Source organism: Tiliqua scincoides, chromosome 14, assembly GCF_035046505.1.
Source record: "Tiliqua scincoides isolate rTilSci1 chromosome 14, rTilSci1.hap2, whole genome shotgun sequence".
Lineage (NCBI taxonomy): Eukaryota > Metazoa > Chordata > Lepidosauria > Squamata > Scincidae > Tiliqua > Tiliqua scincoides.
Genome location: NC_089834.1, coordinates 2203134 through 2229932, shown reverse-complemented (window position 1 = coordinate 2229932; position 26799 = coordinate 2203134). Strand labels below are relative to the sequence as shown.

General features: G+C 49.2%; 2 protein-coding genes across 7 annotated transcripts in view; one reads left to right on the top strand and one right to left on the bottom strand.

The window, feature by feature from the left end:
- The window catches only part of RNF185 (ring finger protein 185), a 21766-nt gene extending 7162 nt beyond the window's left edge, over nucleotides 1-14604 (bottom strand). The window contains exons 1-5 of one of the 2 annotated variants that reach the window (XM_066609699.1): nucleotides 14462-14604; nucleotides 6518-6738; nucleotides 3972-3990; nucleotides 2577-2689; nucleotides 1370-1424 (exon numbers count right to left, since the gene is read on the bottom strand). In XM_066609699.1, the coding sequence (XP_066465796.1) occupies nucleotides 1370-1424; nucleotides 2577-2689; nucleotides 3972-3990; nucleotides 6518-6690 (360 nt within the window). In that variant the 5' untranslated portion in view covers nucleotides 6691-6738; nucleotides 14462-14604. Of the gene's footprint in view, nucleotides 1-1369; nucleotides 1425-2576; nucleotides 2690-3971; nucleotides 3991-6517; nucleotides 6739-13977; nucleotides 14074-14461 lie in introns of those variants that run through there. The other variant, XM_066609698.1, reaches the window with a different exon arrangement.
- On the top strand, nucleotides 14251-26799 carry C14H12orf43 (chromosome 14 C12orf43 homolog). 5 transcript variants are annotated; one of them, XM_066609693.1, is made up of 7 exons: nucleotides 14251-14779; nucleotides 15278-15397; nucleotides 19219-19267; nucleotides 21700-21801; nucleotides 23283-23356; nucleotides 25373-25478; nucleotides 25791-26799. In XM_066609693.1, exons 1-7 carry the CDS (start codon nucleotides 14674-14676, stop codon nucleotides 26173-26175), a joined length of 942 nt encoding a protein of 313 aa, XP_066465790.1. In that variant the 5' UTR covers nucleotides 14251-14673; the 3' UTR covers nucleotides 26176-26799. The 5 variants fall into 5 exon arrangements, with proteins under 5 accessions (XP_066465790.1, XP_066465791.1, XP_066465792.1 ...); XM_066609695.1 differs by having other exon boundaries at nucleotides 14688-14910; XM_066609694.1 differs by lacking the exon at nucleotides 19219-19267 and having other exon boundaries at nucleotides 14687-14910.

Sequence of the window (26799 nt, the reverse complement as noted above, 5' to 3'; positions counted from 1 at the left end):
CGCCAGGAACTGCTCCAATGGCAAGTGGGAGGGGCCACTTACACAACGCATTGCGGCACCTGCAGTACTTACCACTTTAGCCCCCCCAGCTATGCCACTGGTTCAGGCCAATGCTTGAACATCTTCCAGACAGTCCAGCTTGTGTGTCATGACAAGAGCCCAGTTGGGCCAAAGGTCCACCCAGCCCAGCAACCCCTTCCCACCACGGCCAACAAGATGCTCCTGGGAAGTAACATGCTGCTGCCCTCCCCAGAGCCTGCCTACGAGCAACATAACACTACTCCAAAGACTGGCATCAGAACCCAACAAAGGAATGTGGGCACCAGGAAAGAAAGGAAGGAAGCAAAGCAGACAGGTATACGCAAGAAAGCATTCAATGCACAACAGTGCTCCTGCTTCCCAGGTGCGTGCATGCATATGTGACCCCCTCAGAACCACAAGCGCCTGAAATCTTCAGATTCCTCTGACTCCTAGCCTGAGTACAGAGCCAAGCCCATAAGCCAGGACCCTCAGGTCTCAAGCAAAGCCCTTTTGCTGCTACTACAGCTTCAGAAACAGAGCAACAAAAGCCACCAACATGCACAGCCTTCTCCAGGTGACACCAGCATCAGCTAAAAAAGGAGCTATCAGAAGTTCTGCGACTGATTTAATCAGGCCCCGGCTCTCCAGGGAGGGCAGAGCACAGAGCTTCTAGCTATTCAGGAGAGAAATGCACCTTAATCACACCCAACAGAATTGTTTGTTTGAAGCCACGAGGCCCACAAGCAGGCTCTGGGGGGCAGCCGGCCAGCTTGCATGCAAATATGCAATTATTTCATCAGGCCACACGGGCCCTTCCTCTCGGCACAAGGATGCTCTGTGGCTTGCCTCGCCTCTCACAAGCACTGATCATCACCAGGCCCATGCGCTGTCACCTTCGACCCCTCCCCAGTTATGCAGAGATGTCAGATACCAGCCACAATGGTACCTCGAGAGTTCAGAAATTCAGGCTGCAATATTCCACAAGCAGAAAGTACCACAACTCCTGTGCAAACAGTGGCTAAGAAGGTCAGGGCACATGGAGGGAACTTTACACACTAACAATGGCAAGGGAGAAAAGGAATAAAGAGTTTGTTCCTGTCTTCCTGGGACAACAGAAACATTCTGGGGCCAAAAGCTGCCCCCAGAACAGAAAGGGAAAGGTTGGAAACCCAGAGAATGTCCCCAAAAGGAGGACAGTGGTTCTGACCTTCCATTAGCTAGAGCTTTAGCCACAGTTTCCAGATTGGTCTCCATTACCCACAGGTCTGGCTGCATGCCTTCCTTTGTGCTTCTACCCTCTGGAAGAACACAGACAGCCCCAAGGCTCTCCAGATTGCTATGTACTCACCCCTCTATTTTCTGGCTCCGGCCTCTGTCCCTGAGGTCGCGGTGGGGTTTTCTCTCTGCAAAATACAATTAATTCCGTCAAGCCTCCCTGGCGGCAGCACCACCCAGGAGGTCCACAGAGCCCCACCTGGCGACTGGTCAGGGCCAAGTTATCTCGCTGAGCTTGCTGGTTCACCTAGACCAGGGGTGCCCAAACCCCGGCCCTGGGGCCACTTGCAGCCTCTCAATGCAGCCCTCAGGGAGCCCCCAGTCTCCAATGAGACTCTGGAGATTTGTTGGAGCCCACAGTGGCCTACGCAGCATGAGGGTGACTGTTTGACCTCTCGCATGAGCTGTGGGACGAGGGCTCTCTCCATGCTTGTTGTTTCACGTCTGTGATGCAGTAGCAGCAGCAAAGGAAAAGCCAGCCTTGCTTTGTGCAAGGCCTTTTATAGGCCTTGAGCTATTGAAAGACCTTCATTCATTCATATAAGTTCATCTTTAATATATTCATTTATGTAAACTTACATAAATTTATTCAAATTTGAAATGTAAATTAATTCTTTTTTCTCCCGGCCCCCGACACAGTGTCAGAGAGCTGATGTGGCCCTCCTGCCAAAAAGTTTGGACACCCCTGACCTAGACCAAGAAATCTCTCAGATGGTGATTTTCATCCTGTTCTCATTTGACTGTTACTGGGTTCCAATTACTTTCGCCTTGTGTTTGGGATGCCCCTGGATTCTGGACTTTTCTTTTTGCAGAGTCCCAAAAATTTTTTTTTATTCACCCAGGGGCACTAGCTGCCCTCTTGCATCTGTGGGGTGGGTTTGCTCCCCCCAATCCCACAACTCTTCTTGCTGAAGAGTCCCTGACAAGCTTCTGAGGACCCCAGTTCCTCAACACACTGGTTGAAAACCAAGAGGAACAAGTCTTACTGACTTTACCGAGTGCAGTTACTTTCCCCAAACACTCCTGATGCGTGCACCACTATGACCTGGCTACAAACAATGTGTTACACAGTGTAACTGACAAATGGACACTAGCTTTTTGTTCTGGCAGGCCCATTTTCACAGATAAAAGCCAGGGGCCAGCACCCAGAAGGCCTAGCAAACATTGGGCAGAAGCTGTGGTGCAACTTTCGCTCCAGCCCACCGCATTCCATCCACTTGCAGCTCTGCAAGGAAGTGGGCAAAGGAGAGGGGTCAGGAGGGAGGGGCCCCAACACTTACCTGGGGTCTTGCTGCCCAGTGCTGCCCCTGCCATACAGCGGGATCACTTTATCACGGCTGATTCCTGCTTTGCATACAGGACACACCTGCCTGTTGGGCCTAGTCTCCAGCCACTGAAAGTCAGAAGGGAACACAACACAAAGTGGTCAGGGCCTGCAGGACCAGCAGGACAAGCGCAAAGATCATCCCACTTGAGCCACGCAAGGCTCCAAGTGCTACACAAATGCTGAGCATCAGGGCATGTGCAGTTTTGCAAGGGGCCCCAGAACCAGTCCGGAACAGAGAAGGTCTTTTCCCCCAGAAAGAGCTCTTGACCCTCAAAATGCCTGAAAAATGTTTATGATATTGCAGTACGTTATATAAGGGACCCTCCTTACCCATGGACTTGTCAGCCATGACTTTCAGTATCCGCTGATACCAAGTTCAAGGCTGGAGAGCCTCAGAGGACCTCCCTGTCATGACTGGAAGGCACTTCCAGTGTGTGCTGGAGTCTTCTGGTCATGTTGGGGTAGTCTGAGGCCCAACAGCAGATTTAAATGTTCAAAGAATTTGGTACCCACAGTGGATCCTGGATTGGACCTTCTGGGGATCCTGAGGACCACTGCCCAGAGCAGATTCTTATACTTTTTTGGTTTTCTCCTACATTTTTTCCCTAATTACAATGCAGCAATGAGAACTGGAGACAGAGTGAGAGTGTAGCATTGGATTAAGACTGGGGAGGCCTGGGTTCAAATCTTCAGCCATGAAGCTCACTGGGTGACCCATTCTCTCCCTGCTTAAATCACCTGTAGGGTTTTTTGTGATAATGGGGGGCGGAGCTGGCAGAGAACCACATACAACTTGCTGCATCTTGGAGGAAGGGCAGGATATATCAACATAATACTTAACAATGATAAGTATCTCATGCCTTTAATCTGCCTATCAACACACACCCCTCCCCCTTGGCACAGGGCTGCTAGAAAGAGCACGAGGTGGGAAACCTGCTTCAGAATGTGCCTTGGCCAGGAAATCGAAATCAGCTAGCAGCTCTGAGGCAATCCCCAGCTGCAAAAAGGGGGCTGTGGTGACCAAACTTGCTGACCTGCCTTACAGGCTTGTTATAAGAGATCAAGAAAAATGCTCTAATTAGCCAGAAAATTGTCACCACCTTTATTTGCATCAACTACAAGAGAAATTCACAGGACCAAAACTTACATGCCCCAAAGCAGGAGATTGCACAGGATTGCATGCTAGCCCTCATTAGCAAACTGGGTGGCCCTGGAGAGATTTTAGATCCAGTCCGTGTAGGAGTGGGAAGGAATCCTGCACTTTCTGCCTGAATCCTCTGGAGGGCTCTGGGGCCGATTGCGCAAAGAGAAGCTGATGAAAGACGAAGTAAAAGAGAACCAGCCTTACCTGGTGTAAACAAGGCCAACTGTGGGGATTTCCAAAGTGATTCGTTTGCAGGGCAGGATGAGAGCAAGGTCAGAAGTGGGGCAGAGAGAGAGAGAGAGAAAATGCATTTAGCATTATAGGTGAGCAGACAAGGGCTGGACTCCAGCACTCCATTACAGCCCCCTCTGAAGGGGCAACAACTCATTTGCTCATTTGTTTTTTGAATTTGCCTTCCTTCTCGATTGCACAATCTGACACTGAGATTAGGTGGCTAAGAGTCGCCAAAGGTCATCCAGGTGTCTCCCCCCCATTTAAAACAGGATCTCCCACAAATGTTTCCATGAAGTCCTTCTAATCCTCCCAGACTGCAGCCAGCAAAGGCGAGGCAGGTAGCAGAAGAGGCACCTTCAATTGATGAGCTCGCAATAGCTGTAGCTCAAAGTCTGAGTGGTGCCCTCCAGATTCCTTGTGAATCTGCATAGGGTGATGGGGCTCACCACCAAAAAGGGGATCCTGAGATGCATCTGCTGGATTGCCTACGGCTGTTCACTGCTACCCTTGAAAGAAATGTTTACTCGTGTAGCTTGGGTAGCTGGTCTGGTCTGGATTACACCCTAAATACAGTTCTAGTCCTGGCTGCCTTTCTCATTTCCATAGCACTGAGATGAGCAAAGGTATAATTTTTCAGGGATAGCAAAATAAAAACATGTATAAAATGAAATAAAAACTGCTTACTGCACTCATTTTAGTAAAAAACACAAAAAGCCCCAAAATTGGTAAAAAAATTAAACTTGTTTCTAACCCCTTTACATATTGGTCACTGTAGGCTGGTTGAGCTGAACTGGGGAGGGGTGCATGGGTAATGACTGCAGCTGCATCTGCCAACACCATATCACCTATAGCTATAACTATCACCTATAGCTACCAAGTGCACTTGTAAAGCAATTGTAATTTATAAAAATGTGCCTTTGGAATAAAAGCACATCATTTTGCTTTACGCACTTTTCATTTTTGTTAAAAAAATGAAATCTGTGAAAAGATAAAACTGAAAAATCACTAGAGATAAGAAACCAGGCGCATAAATAGCACCAGCTAGGATGAAACACAGCTGTCCTACAGACAGCAGGTCAACAGTCCCTTCATTTAAGTACTGTCACCCAATTCTGTCTTGGTGCACCTTCCTGTCTTCTAGCTGGCCAATCCACCTCTCAAAGCCACCTGGCAAAGGTGTTGATTGATACTTGGGATTAAGCTATAGCTAAGGAGGGAGGAAGAAGATTTGGTTCATGTGGCTGCCCTGGGCATGTGCTTGGAAATGGAGGCAAATTGGGAGCAGAATAACCCATCCCACTTTACCAAGAGGTGGCTTAGCCTTGAATGCCAGCAGCCCAATTTAAAAACCGGTAAGACTGGAATAAGTGGACTTGATGGAAAGAACCCAGCCACAGAAGTTCGACTGCTGCCAAAAAAAGCCTGCAATAAGAGCTGCAATATGAGCAGCTGTAGTAATCCCATAGGTTAAGAGAACCACTTCCAAGCTGGTGGGGGCAGGGGTGTGAAGGCTTCTGGGGAAGACCTGTTCCGTCAGCAAGGACAAGCAAGTGACCACTGCCACTGACAAGGATAGAGGGGAATTCCTTCATGCCCCCTCCTGCAATGATCCTGCCAGGCTATGGGAAGAGCTGTGTGACGGGCACCCATGACCACCTGACATGGTTCCACCCCAAGACTGGTTTGGGGACAGGTATGCTGGGGAGCCTTGCCCTCTGCCTGACTTCCTGAGTGGAGGCATTGTGGGGGTGGCCCTGGGCAGAAGACAAACCTAGTGCCCTCCACAACTGTCCCCCTTCATGGGACTGAGTGGCTGTCATTCCCTCTCTATGGCAACACAGACAAGGTCTCCGCTTGGGGAGGCAGCAACGGAGCTAAAACATGACTCTTGCACAACACCCAGGGACCTTGCTGGCGGGGATTTTGCAGTGGAGCAAAATGGGAAGAAACAGACTGAGCCCACCCAGGGTCCCTGTGGGACATGGACAGTCCATGAGGAGCACACCCCCACGGCATCAGCTGTCCTGACTGTGTTTATGGCACTCCCTTTCTTAATGTAAGATGTGCAAACATATTATATATACATGACTTGTAGTTTTGGGGGTATAAAAGAGTAGCCTCCACCACCACCCACAAATCTGCCTGATCTCTGAAGTTGTAATTGGAGGCTCTGCAGCAGGTCCTTTCGCCCCATGAGGTGCAGACAGAGGAATAGCAGGAGATGGGCTTTTCCCAGGGAGGGGGGGCAGACTGCAGAAAGTCGGACCATGGTCAGTCCCCCCTCCCTGTCTGAAGAGCCTTCTTTCCTGGTGAGCTTCTCATTTCTCTGCCCTGTAGGGTTGGCTTTATTTTTGGAACCAGCTTGTTTGCTTTAAAGGAGAAAAGCTTTTTCTTTTTATTCTTTCTGTTTAGATTTTTAGTTCCATGGTTTGCAATCTGTTGCCTCCAGCACTCATATCCCCCTGCACACAAAAGGATCAAGCAATTCAAGCAGCAACCAAGAAGAGGCTACTGACCAGAAGAGGTGCCCACAAAGGCTGATCACGGCATCCTTGGCAGTGTCCAAGCAGATGTTGCACTCAAAGGTGCTATCCTGACTGGCGCTGTCACCATTGCTGCTGTTGCCGCTGGTCCCGCCGGTGCTGGAGCTCTCTGCGGAAGTGGACGCAGCCGGCCCTTTGCTGGCCATGCTCAGTTCCAGATCTGACCCAGCCCAGAAACACTTCGCAATCAAAACCTGAGGAAAAGGAAAAGAGGACTCATTCAGAAGGTGCTGGCACAAAAAGTGTTGCTCATCCACTCATGGGGTCCGCACTAGAGGCTTTTAAAAATAAAAATAAATGTCCAAAAATATAGCCTCATCAGAACAGCCCTCCTGGATCAGGCCCAAGGCCCATCTAGTCCAGCTTCCTGCATCTCACAGTGACCTACTAGATTCCACAGGGAGCCCGCTGCCACTCCCTTCCAGAGATAGTATTCTGAGACAGCCTACTTCTCACGACTTGTAACCTGTGAAAGACTCTTCCTAGATGTCTTAAAAAGGAACTGGACAATTCTTTGAACTGTTCAATCCCCTTTTCGAGGCACCCAGGCGGGGCAGCATCACCACATCCTGTTACAAGGAGTTCTACAGATTAATGACACGCTGGGTTTTTTTTCCAAAGACTCAAAGAAAAATTTGAGATAGAAAAAAATTTAAAAGATGACCATCAAAATTAATTGTAAATATAGAAACCATCTGTGATAGACAAACACAAAAACATGACAAACTCAGAAGTTTCAAGGAATCCATTCTGTAAGAAGATTCTAGTTCTCACTCCTTCTTCCAACCTCTTTTGCAAACTCAAAAGTGGCAGAAGTCATCTCAGCCAAGTGACAGCAACACAAGCAGCCCACAGGAAGCCCACTGCGCATATCTGAATACGTAACAATGTTCTCAGTCCAAATTGATCAGCTTCCCAACCCAAAATGCTAACTGATACACTTATCATGCCTACTTCAAGTCATAAAACATCCAGAGGCCACTTTTCAGAACTTTTTAAAGTTCAAAATCCAGAACTTTTTAAAGGCCACTTTGGAATTAGGAAAGCACTTCAATCTGAGATTTGCACCCACTTTATCACAGCCTGGACGAGACACAATCTGTACTTTGAGTGCTCTTGTGCCTGGCACAGGGGGGCCCAGAGCAAGATCTTGCCTCCCAATGAATTTCTTTTCATGCATCTTTCCTCCAAGCCCAGCTGCTTTCTGCCAGGATCATGTAGTATAGCAGTTTGTGAATGTGCCCTAAAAGGTACTGCAGGGCAAGATTACAACGTACGTATTGACAAAGATACAGTTACCTACATATATCAATAAATAACCTGGCCCTTTAGAGGAGGCTCCGAGCAGCTGATTCCCAGGAGCACCAAGCCAGAAGACTTACCAAACAGGCATGGAAAGCAGATTAAGTTGCTAAACAAAATATAAAACATAACCTTTAAGACGCTTCCTCTTTACACTCTCAGTTCCGCAGAACAGACCTACACAGGGCGTTTCAGAAGTCAGGCAAGGCGAGTAAGAGGGGGTGGGGGAAAGGAAAATCACAAGACAGGAGGATGGAGAGTGACCCACACAAGGGTCCCAACACCTTAAGAGTGGGTCACCAGTACTTGCTTGAGAGCATGGCCACAGGACAAAGCTGCGGAGGGGATGACTCAACTGAATTCTTCACATTGCCCAGGGAAGGCAGGAGTGGCATGCAGGTCAGGCTCACCCAGCAGCCCTCCCAGAAAAGAGAAAGCCCCCCCAAGCCAGATCTCCTTGTGTAGGTTGTGGGAAAAGGTTATGACTAGAGAGGAAGCTGCCATGACCCCCCCCCCTTAGACAAGGGGCTCCTGTGTTGCTGGGGTTCTTCCTGGGAGGGCGTGAAAAGTGGTTCTTTGAGTCACTCCAGCCTGTGCTGTGTCAGGCAGCTGCTAGACCCATGTAACCTCAAGTGAAGCTGCAATGGAGCCCTGTTGGCCTCTGATTTTCAGGGGTGTTACTCCAAATGAGCCATCTCGTCATTCTCAGGCAGTTCACCTGCTAAAGCCACCGTGAAGAAGATTGGAGTGTGTGGATGGGAGCTGCGCAGGATCAGAGTGCTCATTTTCAAGGGGCTTGCAGAGATGTTTTCTCCCTGGCTTGCAACAGGTAGTTGCAAGTTTCACTCTGTTACACCAAAAGAAGCAGCTCTCAGCAAAGGAACCACCCCACCCACTCTGTACACCTGCTCCATGGCCAGCCTCCCCCCTCACATCTCCTTTTTTATTCCACTGAATTCCTGGTCGGGAGGAACACTCCCAAGGCCCTGGGACCTCCACCTTTAAAGTGCACTGAGAAAGACCTGCTGCAGGACCTCCGTATGCCCAAGGGCACAGACAACACACGTTGGCATTGACTATATCCACTCCCACACCCGGTATCTGCCTGATCTTTCAATTCAGGAGCCGAGCACAACCACCAACTGACCCAGATAAAACAATATGCTTCAATTTTCATGGGCCCATCTTTCAATGAACTGCTCAATTAATTGATTTGATTCATCCATTTGAAGTAACCAAAGAAACAAAAGAAAACAGATAGTAATAAAGGGAAACTTGCCATGTTTTGCAGTGGGGTGGGAAGGAGGCAGACAGCCTTAAATATTTTCTTGTTCGTATCCTATTCCAGCAGCACACGAGAACCCAAACAGCCTTAAAAATTAAATCACTGCTTAATTGCTCACTGATTAAGATTTTCCCCCCAATGGACTAACCACCTAAAGTTCTGATTGCTTAAGCTACCAATTAAAAGTTCCTGCCCCTCCAAAATGTCATGCCGAGGTGCCCTTTGGATTGTTGGATAAAGCCAGCAAACCATTCTTCCGCAAGAGCACCTCCCCACTCAATCACGCTCCACAAAAGCCCCCCCCCCCAATCACGCATGACAGACCCTGGCGGTGAATAATTGCCACCTTGCCATCTAACCTTCGTCAAATGTACCTGGCACAAGCTCAGCCCTCCTTCTCCCTTTCTTCGCAAAGGTGCCCAAGATCTAAGCACCACTGGCCAAGGAAGCCTGCAATCTCCCCACGCAGCTCTTGCCAATGCACCCAGCAGTGCAATCACCCCCTGACTCTGGGGAGGTAGCATGCTCCGCTCGCTGGCACACAGGGCAAGGGCAACAGAAGGCCTCTATTTCAACACCGATCTTTTCATATGGTGACATCATTTTGCAGGATGTCCCCAAAGGGCAGCTCTGCCAGCACTTCGCAGGGCCCAGACAGACGGGGCTCCTGAGCCCTGCAGAGTTGCAGCAGCCCAATTTTCTCTAGCACATCTTTGCTCACATTTCAATTAGGGTGGAAGAGAGAGAATAAGCACACACTCTTTGTTATTCAGTCAGATCATTTTCTTGAAATATTACTGCGTGCACGCACACACACACACACACACTCACACACTATTATTGAGATTCAACTGACTCTGTGCCCTGAATTAGAGCAGTGGTCTTCAACCTTCTTTGTGCCATGATCCCAATAAAATAAACGAATAAAATAATGAGACTGGGGACCCACCACCAATGCCACCCACCCACTCCCGACGCTATCTGCCCACCCCTATTAAGCCCTCCCAGCACAGTTCACTGTAGCCAAATATTCTTATTAGAGAGAGCAGAAAAAGTTACCATGAAGCCAGGCACTAACATAAGCCATTTTAACACAACTACTAAGAACCTGAGCAGGACTGAGACACTGTGGATTGGTCCCTGAAGGGGAATACCAGATGCCTCCCCTTGACCTGGTGGTGCTGTAGTTCAGGGATCTTCAGACTTTTTCATTCCTATAAGTTGTCACAACCCCACAACTGAGGCGTTGTGACCCCACTGGTGTCACAACCTCAAGATTGAAGAGCACTGGATTAGAGCTCTCTAAGCTTGTATCTAAGAGTGAACATTTCAATTAATATCCATATCCAGCCAAAATACTTGTCCTTACTTTGGAAGGTCTCAGGCACTGTCCCACACCCTTCCTCCATCCTTATTTCACATTATATGAGTAGCTATACCCTCCAATCCATGATCTTTGCTTCTCTATCACTCTCAAGACCCTGCAAGACTTAAAGTCTTGGGGTTGCTGTTTTTTAATTAAAGAGTGGTCAGAAGAACTCTAAATACCCTTGTAAAAAACAAACTACTTTTTCAAAATTAAAATATGGCCAATTGGTTGCCCAGGACCAAGTAAGAGTGCTGCCCAGGCAGAGAGAGTTTTTGAACCTGCAAGCATTGAGTCCTGAGATTCTCTGCAACCTCAGAAACATTGATCTCCCAGATCACAAGCTGCAGTGACTTTGAACTCTGCACTACTGACTACACGAAAACAAGTGTACATGTTCTTTAAAGAAAAAAAAACATGTTTAACTATTTCCTTTCCTTCACATAGAGTTAACTATTAGAAGTCTGGCATATTTTTTCAGCTTGTGTGACAGAGAACTCTAGAAACAGTAATATGATCGGAAACAGTCTGAGCAGTTAAAACATAAAACAATATTTATTAATCTAAGCAAAACAAGAAACCAGGAGAAAGGAAAAATGGAAAAGATCAGGAAGGAAAGTACATAGGTTAAGTACATTTAAACAAAAAAACAAAAAAAACCCCTGCCTTCCTTCACAGCATCCTCCTCCTCCCCAAGACCCAACAACTGACTCTCCTCCTGGTGGACCAACTGATTCTTCCAGCTGCCAGCAAGGAGGCTTGCCCTTTTAGAGGAGCTCTTTGATTATTTCAAAAGCCCCTTCACCCAAGAAAATTAACAATGTCTGGACTGATAGGCTGCAGTCGACCACACAGTTCTCACCTACTACTTTGGTAGGCATTCTCAAAGCCACAACAAGTAGCTTTTCAAACTATCCAGTATAACTGATAGTCTGATCTTAAAAGTTCAAGCATCTATTGCTCTGCCCCAATTCTTAAAGACCTGAATACTTGTATTTTTGAGCACTGGTAAAGATTTATAAACAGACTATGAACAGAAGATGAGACACTTGAGTGTAAATGCCTCTTGGTTACCAGCACTCAAAAATACAAGTATCCAGGACTTTAAGAACTGAGGTAAAACAATAGAGTGGATCCCTGGTGAGCTAGAACCTGTAGCAGCAGCAGGAGATGGGTTGGTGTCCGCATTCCAGGTCAGAGACCAGAAAAACTTTTAACAGTGTGTTGTGTGCAAACTATTTCAGATGCACTTATCTTGAAAAACTTGGGCTGCAATCCTAAACACAATGACCTTTGAGTAAGTCTCATTCAACACAAGAGGACTTACTTGTAGGCATGTACAGAACTGCACATTGAGAGTGATGAAAGGAATCCAGTACAACCAGCTAGACAACACATTCTAGGTCTGAAGCTATTATGTAACAGCACATTTACAATAAAAAAAGTCTTAAGTGGATTAACAAGGAGATCTACACAACATGTCAGGAGGAGTAACACAAACTTATGATTTTGTGCAGTTTAAACATACACAGCGTAATTTATTTAGGTAATCTATTTAAAGTTTGCCTTCTGTTTTCCTTTTAAACGACTACTAGAGGAAGAAAGCACTATGTTAAATTTTAAAATGTCATTTGATATCAAAAGCAGCTCTTGCCAACAGGAATTGCAAATGTTCTGTCTGATCTGATGAAAATGCAGAAACATAAAGCAACAACAGCAGCAAAGTTGGTTCTATGAAGCTATAGCACAGCCATTGGTGTACCACGGGAAATAGGGACAGGATCATTTATTAGTAGGGCCACTGGGGGCTGTGAGGTCCCCACTGGCAGCACAGTGTGCCTTGGCAGCTGTCAAAAAACTGATGGTGTGCCTTGAGCATTTTCAAGCCTCATCAATGTGCTGTGAGATGAAAGGTTGAAAATCGCTGATATAGCAGCTGATAGCCCAGGGCAGATTTTATGTTCTACAAGAATGTCTTTAATCCATGCAAATAACTACAGAAGAACCCAGCTGACTGCGATCAAAGTGCCACCTAGCTCAGGATCCTCCTTTCAACAGAGGTGGCCCCTGGGAAGCCTGCCGGAGCATACAGACAAGTGCCCTCACAGACTGTGTGTTCCTTGCCACCAGTTCTCTCAAGCGGAGAGCTGCTCAACATGGAGATACCCATCCTAACGTGGCCAATAAGATCTGCTGGATCAGAATAAGCAGACTCCTGCTTCCAGGGAGGGGGGCATCACTCAGAGTGGAGCACATCCTTGGTTCAACTCCCAGCGCCTCCAGGGAGGTCAGGGAAAGATTCATTGCCCGGTGGTGTTCAGACTACTCAGCTAGACAGACCGAAGGGACTGAGTCGGCACAGGGAGATTACCCCTTAACCGGACATCCCAAACCCAGACATTTCGGTCCAGGACTGGCTTTCTCTCGTGGTGCTAGAAGGTCTGGTGCTCATTCTCACGCACAGCGCGGGCACAGGCTGCAGGTTCTGTTCTCTGCTCCATGGTGTGGACCTGGACAGACATTGCTTGAGAAGTGTCCAAGAGGCCAGCAGACACCCGAACGGGTCACAGTGAAGAGAGCAAGAGGAAGCGACTCTCAATATCTTGACGCAATTATTCCAAAATCCAAACTTCTGAAATCCTGACACCCTCCTGTCCCAAGCAGTTCAGATAAGGGAAACTAATCCTGTACATAGTAGCTTCTTATGTTCCCAGTTGCCCCCATCTAAAAGGTAGACTGCCTCTGCACAGGAAGGCTCTGTTTAGCTAAGCTCAGCTTCTTATAGTCCCTGTTTGCCCCAATCTAAAAGGGAAACTGCCCCTGTAAAGGCAGGCAGGCTCTGTTTAGCTTATGCTCCCTGTTTACCCCCCATAAACTGACGGTGGACTGCCTCTATACAGGAAGCCTCAGATAGACTGCCCCTGCACAGGAAGCCTCAGATAGACTGCCCCTGCACAGGAAGGCTCTGTTTAGGTTATGCCCAGCTTCTCATGGTCCGTGTTTACCCCCCACAGACAGAGGGCAGACAGCTCCCAAACAAGGAGGCTCAGATAGACTGCTTTTGCACAGGGAGGCTTAGACTGCTCTTGCATTGGGAGGCTCTGTTTAGGTTCTGCTTAGCTAATGCCCAGCTTCTCATGGCATCCTGTTTGCCCCCCCCCCACAGACTGCCCCTGCACAGGTAGACAGCCCCTGCACAGCTCTGTTTCTGTTATGCCCACCTTCTCATGGTCCCTGTTTGCCCCACACAGACAGAGGAAGGCTCAGGTAGACTGCCCCTGCATAGGGAGTCTCTGCTCGGCCGCCTCCACTAACAGCCCCTTCCAAGAGCTTCGGCAGCCCTTCACCAAACGCCCCTCCCCACCCCAAAGCCTCGCTGGGGTCAGGCGAGACCAGAGACGCCTCCTGCTCCCAACACGGCTCCAGCTGCCGCCCGCCCTCCGCCGGCCCCGCTCCACCTCTCCCCCCTGCGCTCCTCACCGGGTGCGCGCGAGGCCTGCGCCGGCTGCGTCCACCGTCAGGGCCCCGGCCTCGCCTCCCGAGCGCCGGACGTTCCGAGCGTCACGTGACCCAGAGTGCCCGCGCCACAAGGCCCCGCCCTCCAGAAGGGCCGCGTTCGCGAAACCGTGCGCGGCCCGCCCCCAAAGGGCTCCGCCCGGCGCCGCAACGCGCACGCGCGGTGCCGCCTCCCCGTCCGCGGCTGCAGTAGCCCCGCCTCCCTCGGAGGAAGCCCATTGACTGCAATGCACTTGCTTCTGGGGAGGCAGCCGGGAGGGGCTCCCAGGCGCCCTTCCCTGGGAGTAAAGCCATTGACTCTAATGGACTTACTTCTGGGGGACAGCCAGGAGCAGCTCCCGGCTCAGGCTCCCGTCCTATCCGCACTTTCCTGGGAGAAAGCCCCACTGATGGCAGTGGGACTTACTTCTGAGTAGACATGCAGAGGCTCCCATCCCTCCACACTCACCTGGGAGCAGACCCCCTTGACTCCAATGGACTTGCTTCCGAGTAGGCAACCTCGGATGGGGCCGTCAGTCTGCGCTCCATCCACGCCCACCTGGGGGCATCAGCCCGAGGACATCAGGGAGCCAGAGGCCCGTCCCGTCCAGCTGCCGGGGGCCTCAAGGAGCACAAGGACAGCGAGAGCCCTGCGTCCCGGCGCCCTCCCGCGCAGCTGCAATGCTGCTCCTGAAATCAGGAGGCTGCACAGACCTGCTGCGGCTCGTAACCTGTGATGGACTTTTTAAACTAGAAATCTGTCCCATCCACTTCGAAAGACGTCTAGGTCAGATGCCATCACCACTTTCTGTGGCAAGGAGTTCCACAGACTAATTGCATGCTGTGTCAAGAAATATTTCCTTCTGTCTGTTCTGACTCTCCCGACGCCCAGTGTTCGTGGGATGTTCCCTGGTTCTGGTTATTTGAGATTTTTTCTTCCATTTTTCTTCCATCTTCAGGCAGCTGAATGTTTAGCCACTTCCACCTCCTCTCCCTGCTCCTTTTGTCTACCCAGGAGAACCTGACTAGTTGACCTCACTCCTCTTCACCAGCCTGCCTTAAAACCCTCCTTTTCATGGCTTATCTATGGAGTTTTCTTCCAGGAACTTATTCAATCCCCCTTTTAAGCCATTTCTGCTCAATATACGCAACAAGGATCAAATGGGTGCACCTGTGGGTTGGGCAGAAATGGGTTAAAGACATCTAGGTCTTCAGATGCAGTCTTCTCATCCTTCAGCAAGGAGTTTCAGATCTCTCTCTCTCTCTCTCTCTCTCTCTCGCCTAGGTTTATTCAAGACTTTGAAGCTGTCCAGGGAGCAAGGATCTGCGGAACTCCCTGCCACAGGATGTTGCGATGGCACCTGGCCTGGATGCCTTTCAAAGGTGGAGGGCGACTCCAGTCCTGGTGAGTTAATGCAACTTCCTGGAAGCAGGGGCAGCCTATCTATGTGCAAGGAATGAGTGGCACCAGGATGCAGGGTCTTGTGGGCTCCCTGAGGCACCTGGTGGGCCACTGTGAGATGCAGGAAGCCGGCCTGGGGCCTGACCCTGCAGGGCTGTTCTAAGGCTGGGCAGCTGAAGCAGGTCTTGCTCCCAGGAGAGGCAGATGAGGGTTAGCAGAGTCGGACTACAAGTCCCAGAATGCTCCGGGGCAGAGGAGCTTCCAAGATGGCGGCGGCCTGGGAGGGCTGTACGAGCGGCAGCAGCGAAGAGGAGGAGAACTTGCAGCGCTGTCGAGAGGCCGCCTGGGACCCGCCTGGTAGGCAGGAAGGCGCCCCGGAACCCTTCCCTGCAGGAGGCCTTTGCAGGCACCCCTGGGGCAAGCTTCGTCCTTCCTTGGGGAGGTCTCTGTACTTGCATGGCTAAGGGAACTCCTGGCCACTTGAACAGCAGCAGCCACACTGGGAGGGGGCGAGCCGCCTTTTGGTTTGTTTGTGTGTGTGTGTATATACACCTACACACGCATACATATGCTGTTCTTCCAACAATGGTGTGTGTCTGTGTATATGTGGGTGTGTATGCGCGCACACACCCATATACATTCATACATATAGACACACACACGCACCCTTATACATTCATTCATATAGACACCATTGTTGGAAGAACAGTTTCCAAAAGCTCAGGGAGGCTTACAATACCAGGGACGTGCAGTGGGTGGGGAGGCAGGTGAGGCAGAGCCTCCCCGCTGGAGTCCTTTGGAAAGGAAGCAGAACAGGCAGAGGGTGGCAGGGATGCCTGGGCGCTGGAGAGGCAGGTGAGACAGAGCCTCCCCACTGGAGTCCTTCATAATGCACTCCTCTGTGTGAGGTGAGGTAGAACATCCCCACCGAGTCCTTTGAAAAGTGCCAGTGCTGCTACCACCGCCATGTGAGTGCTCAAGCATACTCAACCCATGCGCACAGGACTCTGGTGGGGAGGCTCTGCCTCACTGCCTCCCCACCCACTGCACGTCCCTGTACAATACAGAGAGATTATCCCTTCTCCAGACTTCTTTTTGGTCCAGCAGTCTAGCACATTGCTGCGGTTTTTGGTACTGCAGGCTGGCACACTGTGGAGTGTGAACAGAGGAAGTGTGACTGCAACATGAATACAAGGAGCATTTGTGTAGTGTTTTCTGTAGTGCAGTGCTTTTTAGCACCAGGACCCACTTTTGACAATGACAATCTGTACAGGACCTGCTGGAAGTGATTTTGTTTATTTTCTTATTTTATTTACTTCATTACAAGTGATGTCATCGATCTGGAAATGATGTCATGTCTGGAAGTGACATCAAGCAGGAAGTGCAGTCATTGTAATACCAGAGCCTGCTGCTTTCCTGAGTATGCAGCAATAAGTGGGGTTATTTATCAGCAATTTTCCAACAGCAAAGTGAATCAGAAAGGAAAAAAATGCCTGTTTCCAACCTAGGCACAAGCAAAATAACCACACAGCTCTCCCCCTTTCCAGCACCTCCTCTTCCCATATTTTCAATGGTGCTTTGCGACCCACCTGAAATTGTCTCACGACCAACCGAGTGAGTCCCGACCCATAGTTTGAGAAACACTACTATAGTCGGGGGCAGGGAAAAAAGAATTAATTTACATTTCAAATTTGAATATATTTACATAAATGAATATATTAGAGCTGGAGCTTATATGAATGAATGAAGGTATTTCAATAGCTCAACACCTATAAAAGGCCTTTGCTGCCACTGCTGCATCACAGATGTGAAACAGCAAGCAGTGGAGGGAGCCCTTGCCCCACAGCTCACGCGAGAGGTTGAACAGTTAGCCATCATGCTGAGAGCAGTTGCATCAGGCCAGCGCAGGCTCCAGGAAGTCTCCAGAGAGCCAGAGGCTCACTGGAGACTGGGGGTTCCCTGAGGGCTGGATTGGGAATCCTTAAGGGCTGCAAGTGGCCCCAGGGCTGGGGTTTGGGCACCCCTGCACTAGAAGACCTTTTTCTCATTCCCACATACAGGGCAGGTAACTCTGCTCTGTGGTGTGGACCTGGACAAACATTGCTGAAAAGTGTCCAAGAGACCAGCAGACACCTGAATATGGGGAACATCACAAGAGCAGGCACTTCTCATATAAATTTACGCAATTCTGAAATCCAGACACCTTCCTGTCCAAAGCAGGATAAATGATACTCAGCCTGTATTTGATAAATACAGTAGATGAAATACAACATAACATTCAAAGAATTTAATTACTTTAAAATCAAAGACGCAGTTTAAAAGCCAGCTTAGCAAATGGTAGTAGCCATGCTAAAAATCCCATAGGTGGAGGTGTTAGTTTCTGGTAGGATTCTCATAGAATTGCAGCCTAAGCAGTCTTACTGAACACAGTGGGCTTACTTCTGAGTAAAATGAATAACATTGTTTTCAAGCACTTCTGCCCATAGGTTGTAGTAGGTAAAAAAGTAATACATGACAAGCTGAAATACTAAGGCAGCAAACATATAACTATGTGTTTTAAGATGTTTGTTGTTATTGCTGTGAGAAGGACGAAAGGCTGCCAGCACAGAAGAATAGAATATAAGAAATTGAGACAGAAAACTAAAAGACCGTAGTCCACATCAGTGGCATGAATTGCCCCACTTTAGAGCACTTTTGGATCTGTTGGATTCAACGTGTTCCAAAAGTTAGTGACTTGAGCTGCAATTTTTTAAAATTAATTTTAGATGAGTAAATAAAAACTGTTAATGGGCTCTAAAAGCACCTTTGATTAAACAGGCAGAAGATTTAAAAAACACATCTTTTTCCATACCAGTATTTCTGAGATTTTTGGGAACATAGTTTCCTGCTACGTGTATACCAAGAGCATCCACTTCCGCAGTCAGGTGGTGTGGGGGACCAGCCAAAAAGGTTTTCCCTGAGCTGTTGGCAAGCTATTTTCCCATTCAAGACTAGTTCATTAACAGAAGTGAAAACAGTGATAACAAAATAAAAGCACATAACACTGCTTTCTGCACTTCCCATTTTTGTAAGAAAAAAAACAAAACCTGAAGTAAAACTATTTTATTTGGTTATTTTTCATTGTTTAATGGAGTGGGGGTGCATGGGTAACGACTATGGCTGCATCTGCTGACACTATATCACCTAACAGGTACATTTTTAAAGCACTTTTAATTTATAATTGTAAATTTTGAATAAAAACACACAACGCTGCTTTCTGCAGTTCTGCCTGCATTGGCTCGGTCATGTCGTGAGAATGGATGATGGCCGGATCCCAAAGGATCTCCTCTATGGAGAACTCGTGCGAGGAAAGCGCCCTACAGGTAGACCACAGCTGCGATACAAGGACATCTGCAAGAGGGATCTGAAGGCCTTAGGAGTGGACCTCAACAAGTGGGAAACCCTGGCCTCTGAGCGGCCTGCTTGGAGGCAGGCTGTACAGCATGGCCTTTCCCAGTTTGAAGAGACACTTGGCCAACAGTCTGAGGCTAAGAGGCAAAGAAGGAAGGCCCATAGCCAGGGAGACAGACCAGGGACAGACTGCACTTGCTCCCAGTGTGGAAGGGATTGTCACTCCCAAATTGGCCTTTTCAGCCACACTAGACACTGTTCCAGAACCACCTTTCAGAGTCTTTCGAGACTGAAGGTTGCCAACAACCTTCAGAAAACACCAAAATCTGTGAAAAAATAAAATCATTTTCGCCCACCATTGATGAGTGCATGTTTGAATGGTGTTTTCATCTTTGGACCTTTTATACGTCATTCTTATAAGTCTTTTTTTGTAGCAGGTAACGTGAAGAAGAACAATTTGCCATCTGCTGAACCAAGCATCAGGTATCTCTTGTTCTACTTTTTTTCAATGTTGAAGATGGCCTCCATGCATGAACTGTATGCAGCAGGAGCCTTCCAGGGCTGAGCCTTCTCAGAATGCAGGGTGGGAACCTCTCTGCCCCCTCAAGGGGAAAGCTAAGCTTGGACCTTTCATCTCAGGCTGCAGTCCTCCATTCTCTGACTTGGCCATAAATCCCATTGAACTTAATGGGCCCACTTTTTGAGCCAGCAGGCAGAAAACCAAGTTTTATTTAAGACCAGTAGCATTAAGTAGCCAGCTAGATTCTTTTGGGAAGCCCCCAAACCTGAAGATAAAAGGCCTCCCCTGCTGTTTGCCCCTCAGCATTGGGGGTTGTGGTATACTACACCTGAACCTAGAGGTTCTACATAGCTGTCATGACTAGCAGCCAGCAATTTACCAGTTTCAAGGCTGTCTAAGCTAGTGGCTGTGGCCACAACTAATTTGTAATGGTGTTCTGCATTGTGTAACAAAGTCCTGAATCTCCTACCCATCAGTTTCATTTTGGGAGGGAGGAAAATGTTTTTCTCTCCACAGCATGCACACTTGTATATACCCCATCAGGTTCGCACTGAGTTGTCTTTTCTCTACCAGGGGTGCCCAAACCCTGGCCCCGGGGCCATTCACAGCCCTCAGGGAATCCCAATTCAGCCCACAGGGAGCCCTCAGTCTCCAATGGGCCTCTGGCCCTCTGGAGACTTGTTGGAGCCTGTGCTGGCCCGACGCAACTGCTCTCGGCTCGACTGTTCGACCTCTTACGTGAACTGTGGGCCAGGGGCTCCCTCCACTGCTTGCTGTTTTACATCTGTGATGCGGCCGCGGCAGCGAAGGAAAGGCTGGCCTTGCTTTGTGCAAGGCCTTTTAGAGGCCTTGAGCTATTGCAAGACCTTCATTCATTTATATAAGTTCTATTTCTAATACATTCATTCATGTAAACTTATTCAAATTTTAAATGTAAATTAATTTTTTCCCCTGGCCCCCAACACAGTGTCAGAGAGATGATGTGGCCCTCCTGCCAAAAAGTTTGGCGACCCCTGCTCTAAACCAAAAAGCCCCAAATGTCTTGATTCTTTGCTTAGCGGGAGGTTCTCCAGTGCTTGATAATTTTGATTGCCTGTTTCTGCACCTTTCCCAGCCCTCCAGTATCATTTTCTTTTTTCGGTGAGGCTGTCCAACTATTGATCTGGATTTATATCCTTTTGCTGTATCTGTGTGGATGAGTATATTTGATATGTAAGTGTAGGGGTGTCAGGCAGGCTGGGGGAGAAGGCAGCTTCTGCTTGGAGATGGTCCTGGTTTGAAGTCTTTAGGGAGGCCTCAGGTTGGCTCAGGGGGAGAGGGTTAAATCAACCTGATCCTCCTCCCTGGCATAGCCCTTGAGACTGAGTCCTAGGCAGGCACTGTTGCGGACACAACCTTCTGCCTCTCCAGTACTAGCTTTCTGCCCTCATCATGGGCTTCCTGTCAGTTATATAGGCTGCTTCCTCTTCCAGCCCCACCCTGCCCAGGGCCTCTCTTCCTGGTGTTACCTCCTCTGTCTCTCCCTCCTCCCTGACCTCTTACTAGGTCCTGGCCTCCAAGCTTCTGCCCAACACCAGGTGCTCCAGTCAGGGAGAGGTGCCCTGCCAGCAGGTCTCTCCCCACGTGCTGGGAATGTGGGAGGCTGTCGGGCAGACATGCCTGAGCCAGGCAGCTCTTCCTCTTGCCCCGGCCAAGCTGCCTTCCCCTTGTGTCTCCTTGGCCCCCTTGAAAGGTAAATCTGGGTCTGGCGGGGAGGAGGGCACCCTGACAGTAAGACGCTTGGCCTCCTGACTGCACTGCCCTGAATGTTAAGGCTAGAAGTTCCTGCTCTTCTTTTCTGAAAAAGCTTCCAGGCTGTTAGCAGCTTCCATTGGGTACCCCAGTCTAGAGACATGTAGTGGGTGGGGAGGCAGGTGAGGCATAGCTTCCTCATCAGAGCCCTTTGGAAAGCGCCACCACCATGTGAGTTGTGCAAGCACTCACAGCCCTCTGTTTGTCTGTCAGCTGCTTATAAGCTCTGTTTGTAGGAAAGAGGCAAGATCTTTCTGTCTGCTGAAGATATTGTAGCCGATCCTGCAGTCGCAGGCTGGCAGGTCTGTCATTTCCTTCTCTCCTTGTCCCTTTAAAAACAAAACACTTGGAATGTCATATGGTTGGGGCAGAGCACTGTCTTGTATTGGACAACTGAATTGCTGCCAAAAATCCTGTATAAGGATGTCCCATAGCTTTCCTTTAGCCAGATTGAATCTCTCTGAGGTGGAGACATCTGGTGGCACTGAGCGATGCCTGCTCAGTCCTGTTTCCAGGACAAGATGCCGCTAGCTTTGTAAGGGAAAGGCATTGGCCCTCTCCCAGCTGCTCAGGCATTGCTGATTGTTTTCTTGTTCTCCTTCAGCAGAGAAAAGGCCAAGGACCAGGGCCAGAACGGGCGCAAACTGCAAACAACTCCAGAATTCCAAGCACATGTCGCCAAGAAGCTGGGCGCCATCTTGGACAGGTATTTGGCAGAGAAATTGTCCGAGGGGTTGGCTCTAGGGCACTGTTTCCCAAACTGTGGGCCGAGATCCACCAATGGATCGCGAGTTGGTTTTTGATGGGTCACGCAAAGTTTTTGAAACATTGGGGAAAAGACTTTGCAAGCATCCTTGCCCTGTTTGCAGAATAAAATTGTTAGCTGGTATGAGGTCATCTTCATACCCCCAAATAAAAAGGGCACATTTTCCAATTTTCTCTAGTAATTGGCATGCCGTAGACCCAGTTTCAGTCTTCAGTGAACCCAGTTTCAGTCTTTTGTCTGGTCCGGAAGTCCCTAATTGCATATCTTGCTTTCCAATTCAGCCTTCTGGGTACCCTAGAATGATTGTAAAGGTTGGAGTAACAGCCCTTGAACTCCATTTCTAGGAAGAGTCTAGCAAATGTCTGTACATACGCATACTGTATGTAAGATCCCTAGCAGCCTCCAGAGCACAGAACCCCAATTATTATTAAGAAGTTCTTTATTATTATTATTATTATTTATTTATTGAACAGTATTTCTCAAACTGTGGGTCGCGAGCCAATTTCAGGTGGCTCCCCAATCATTGCAGTATTTTATTTTTAATATATTAGACTTGATGCTACCATGGAATGTGACTGCATTTGGGGAAATGTGAGAGACCTGTCATTTTAACAAGGTACTATGTATATATATATATTTTTTTAACAAGGATAGTAAATGGGACTTACTCCTGGGTAAGTATGGGTAGGTTTGCAGCCTAGGATGGTTAGAAATGTTCCTGCTTGTTGATGTCACTTCCAGTCATGACATCCATCACTTCTGGTGGGTCCTGACAGATTCTCATTCTAAAAAGTGGGTCCTGGTGCTAAATGTGTGAGAACCACAGTTATAGAGTATATTCTTTCTAGATCTCTCTTTTTGTCAAGTGGTTCACAATAGATTGTTGGGTCTCAGTTCTAAAAAGTTTGGGAAGCTCTGCTCTAGGGGTTTGAAGTGGGGAATTGACTCTGCTCCCTGGGCACCATTTTGCACCTGGCTTCCCCATTAGGGTGTCCCAGGTTTGAGGGCTTTCAGGCTGCCCCCCCCCCCGATGTTGTCCAGCTTTGGAGTTGGTCCCTCAGGGGGACAGTCTGCTTCTCAGCTGAGAAGTGAGGGCCATAGGACTTGGATTGCACACTTTGCAAGGCCTCCTCAGCCTCACACTCGTGGTCTTCCTCTTGTGGTGGCTCCCCATTTCAGTGGGACGGGTGCAAGAGAGCTTTTCAGTAAACGGTGCCCTGGTGGGCTTGCCCCGTCTTCTACGTGGCCAGTTTTCCAGGCTCCTCGAGGGACGCAGTGTCTGCGCAGAATGGCTACAAGTGTTCATTACTGTTGGAAGGAAAACTGCGGGGCTGTTCATTCCATCTGTGCCGCCCCCAGCATTTGAAGCAGGAACTGTGCAGCACCCAGCCTGGTGCTCTCATTGTTCTTCTTCATTTCAGCTCAATTGCCATCTTTGAGCACACGTCAGAACCTGCACAGAATTCCCTGAGAGTGTCAGAGGTGGAGGACGATGGTGAGCTTCTTGTCTGGTTCAAATTCATTCAACGGCCTGGTGCCAACCTAAGCACTGCTCCATGATCACCGACCCGTTTAACAAATCTCTCTGTGGCTGAACTCGCCACATTTGGAATTCTGGCGCTGGAGCCCTGGTCACCGGCTGCAGAGATCAGTCTTGCTTCGCTCTTTGGGGCTGTCTTGCTCCGTCCCCAGAGTCCTCTCAAGGGGCAGAAGAGAAGAGGGGTGTGCAATCCCCTTAGTCCTCGTGGTTGGCAGGCAGCACTATTGGCCAGGCCTGGTGGAGTGATTAGGGGCGGGCAGGGGGTCCTGGTACTGATGCCTCCCTCCTGTCCATACCAGAGCCAAATTGGTAGACTCCCATGTCCACCAGACGTGTATAGAGCCAGACAGAGAGAGGGTGGGAGACCAGCAAATTCCTCCAAAACCTGCACTGTGGTGTGTAGCCAGAATACTAGGACTCAACAAGCAGGTGGAAAGTTAAAATGTAAAAACTTAATGAATACACCCAAAAGACAAAGGGGGTTGGATAATGCAAAGGAGAAAAGGAGAGAGCATGCAAATGCTTGGAAAATGGCGTGGTTGTTGGAAGACACACACACCCAGCAAAAACTTCAGTAGAAAGCAGGCAATTGCAGGTCAGTTTGAAAGCAAAAGAATTTCTAAGGTGTCTTGGGTCCCTCTTTGGGTTTACTCAAGAGTGTGGCCTTCTGGGCACTGTGGCATCCCTTGGATCCCCAGCAAGGGGGATGGAGCTAGCCATGCAGAGATGCTTTTGGAGAGAGCCGGGTAGAACGCATGTGGGCAGACCTGGACTTGGCTTTAAGTAGCCCCGGTACAGTGAGGTAAAAAAACTATCTGATTGGATGGTTTATTACCACCTGGGCATCTCTTCCAGCCCCCCTGACCTGGGCATCTAATTGGCCTGTACATCTGCCAGTCCCAGTCTCTGGGCTGGCCAAGAGCTGTTGTCTGCCTGCCTGGCCATGTGGTCCTTCTGTACTGCTGCAAATTTCAGTGTCTCAGGGAAGCCTCTTTCCTTGTGTCCCTCCTGCAGAGACAGAAGAAGGGGACAAGCTCGATCCTCACCCCTGGTCTGAGTTCACCTGATCTCTGCCCTCGCATGGTCCACAGAGGAGGACTTCCTGCTAATGTTAAATGGAACTATTTTTATTTCTCATATTTTTATGCTGTCCTTCCAATTGTGAACTTGGCCCGGTGCCACCTGGGGGCACAGGACTACAAAATGTCACCCTCCCAAGTCCACTTTTTTCAGAAAACCAGAAGTGCAATTTCTCAACATTTTGAAGGCCTCAGAAGGCCTTCTGGGGACCAGGGAGGCCACAGGTATTCCCCCCTGCCCTAAGGCAGTGATTTTCAATCTTTATCATCTCATAGCACACTGACAAAGTACTAAAATGGTCGAGGCACACCATCAGTTTTTGGACAATTGACAAGGCACACCATGCTGCCAGTGGGGGGCTCACATCCCCCATTGGCCCTACTAATAAATGACGCTCCCCCAAACTCCTGCAGACACACCTGCAGACACACCTGCAGCACACCAATGTGCCATGGCACAGTGGTTGAAAATGGCTGTTCTAAGGCCTTAAAAACAGGCCCAAATTTGGGAAAAAAAAATGTTGGCGGGGAGAAGGGCACCTAAAGAAGCTCAGGGTGGTGTCCATGGTTCCTTCTCTCCTTGTGTCCTTGCAACAACCCTGTGAGATTAGTGAGGCTGAGAGTTAACAGTCACCTAAGAAGCTTCATGGCTGAGCGGGGATTTGAACCTGGATCTTCCAGGTCAAAGTCTGTCTTTGACAACCAGTACTGTTCTGGTTCTGCCACCCCATTTGCAATTAATGAAGATGGGGAAGGTAGGCAGAAGCTTGGAGGGGGTGCAACTCATCACAGTGCCACCTGAGTTGAGAAGCACACGTTCTAGTGCTGGTCTAGAGTAGGAGCCCCTGATCTGACTGCTGCACTCACCTCTGGCCCTTCCTGTTTTTGGCAGGTGACACAGGCTTCCGCCTCTTCTCCTCCTCCATCCCGGGAGACTGTGGCAAGCTGGAATCCGTGCCCCTGGGGAGGGGGAGGAGGCTGCAGTGCTCCAGCTCCAGGTGAGGCAACGCTTGCCTGCATGTCTTCTTTGGTGTCGTTCTGGGGTTTGAAGTTGTATGTCCTGCTGCAGGGGCTGCTTGGGGGCTGCAGCTGGACACCTCCTAAGTGGGATCCACCATTAAGCACATGCTGGGTTCTCTGTTTTCAGTGGGCACACTTGAAAATCCTCTCTTGCCGGTCAATGTGCATGATGTTAATTGTGTGAGATCAGTGAGACAATTGCCCTGTAATTAGGCTGTGTGTGTGTTGGGTGTGTGTGCAAGGAAAAACAGATGATCTCGCACCCCCTGCTTTGCTTGTCCCTCTTCCAGTGAACAGGACAGTGACCAGGAGTGGCAGCGATGTCGAGAGGCTGCTGTATCGGCGGCCGACATCCTTCAGCTAAGTGGCCTCCCAGCAGCGCTCCAGAACCCCAGCACCGACCATAGTTGCCAGACCACAGAGCCCAGCCGAAAGAAGAAAAAGAAGAGGAAGAAGGCGGCTGTGGCCAAAGCAGGCGGCAAGGACAGCAGTGAAGAGGATGCAGTGGAAATTCTCCAGAATGCCCAGATTGGCAATGGAACTGAGCGGCCCTTGTGTCTTGGTGGGCCTTGCAGGAAAGAAGGGAGTGTCGGTGGAGAGGATCATGATGAGCTTGCTGGAAAGGTCGTGATGAAGAAGAAGAAAAAGAAGAAAACAGAAGTGAGGACAGACTGAGAGCCCCACCTGTGACCCTTTGGCACATGGGGCTGGTGAGGGATGCTGATGGAGGGTTGTGGCATGCCCCACGGGAGAGCTGTTGGGCATTGTGTCTTATGGGGGGGTTGAGATGGCCACACCTCTGCAAAGGGGACCTCTCTGAGAGTAGTCTGGATCTCTGCATGTTGCAGCAAACCACTGTTTGTTCCGCATCGCAGGCCCCGCTGGGAAGAAATGTCCTCTTTGGGCAGACTTTGGGAGATGGAGACATCCATGGATGACTGTCTTGGGTGAGACCTCTTGGTCCGAGGGTGCAAATCCTGGTTTCTGGGTTAAAGGCAGATATGACACAACTTGTATGAATTGGGGCCTGCCAGTCCCAGGCAGGCAGCCAAGCCAGGTATTTCCATAGCCCCTAGTCAGTTTGTCCATGGCCAGAAGGACTCAGCTGGCAGGGGGAACTGCAGGTCAGATGGACCTGTGTGGGGTAAGAGCTGCCAGCACATGTCTTTCTGCCAAGCCTAAAGAGGATGTGCCTTCGGGAGGAAATATGTCTGCTATTTGCATTGCCTCTTCTCTGTACCCCTCACCTTCCAATGGCGAGTTGATATTTTTTCTGACATTAAACCTGACAGAGTTTAA

Excerpts from the sequence above, each read along its gene's own strand:
- C14H12orf43 (XM_066609693.1), top strand. The coding sequence starts at position 14,674 with ATGCTGCTCCTGAAATCAGGAGGCTGCACAGACCTGCTGCGGCTCGTA. Across the intron at positions 15,398-19,218 it reads GGAGGGCGACTCCAGTCCTG|CAGGTAACGTGAAGAAGAAC; the intron begins GTGAGTTAATGC and ends CTTTTTTTGTAG. Across the intron at positions 23,357-25,372 it reads GTCAGAGGTGGAGGACGATG|GTGACACAGGCTTCCGCCTC; the intron begins GTGAGCTTCTTG and ends TGTTTTTGGCAG.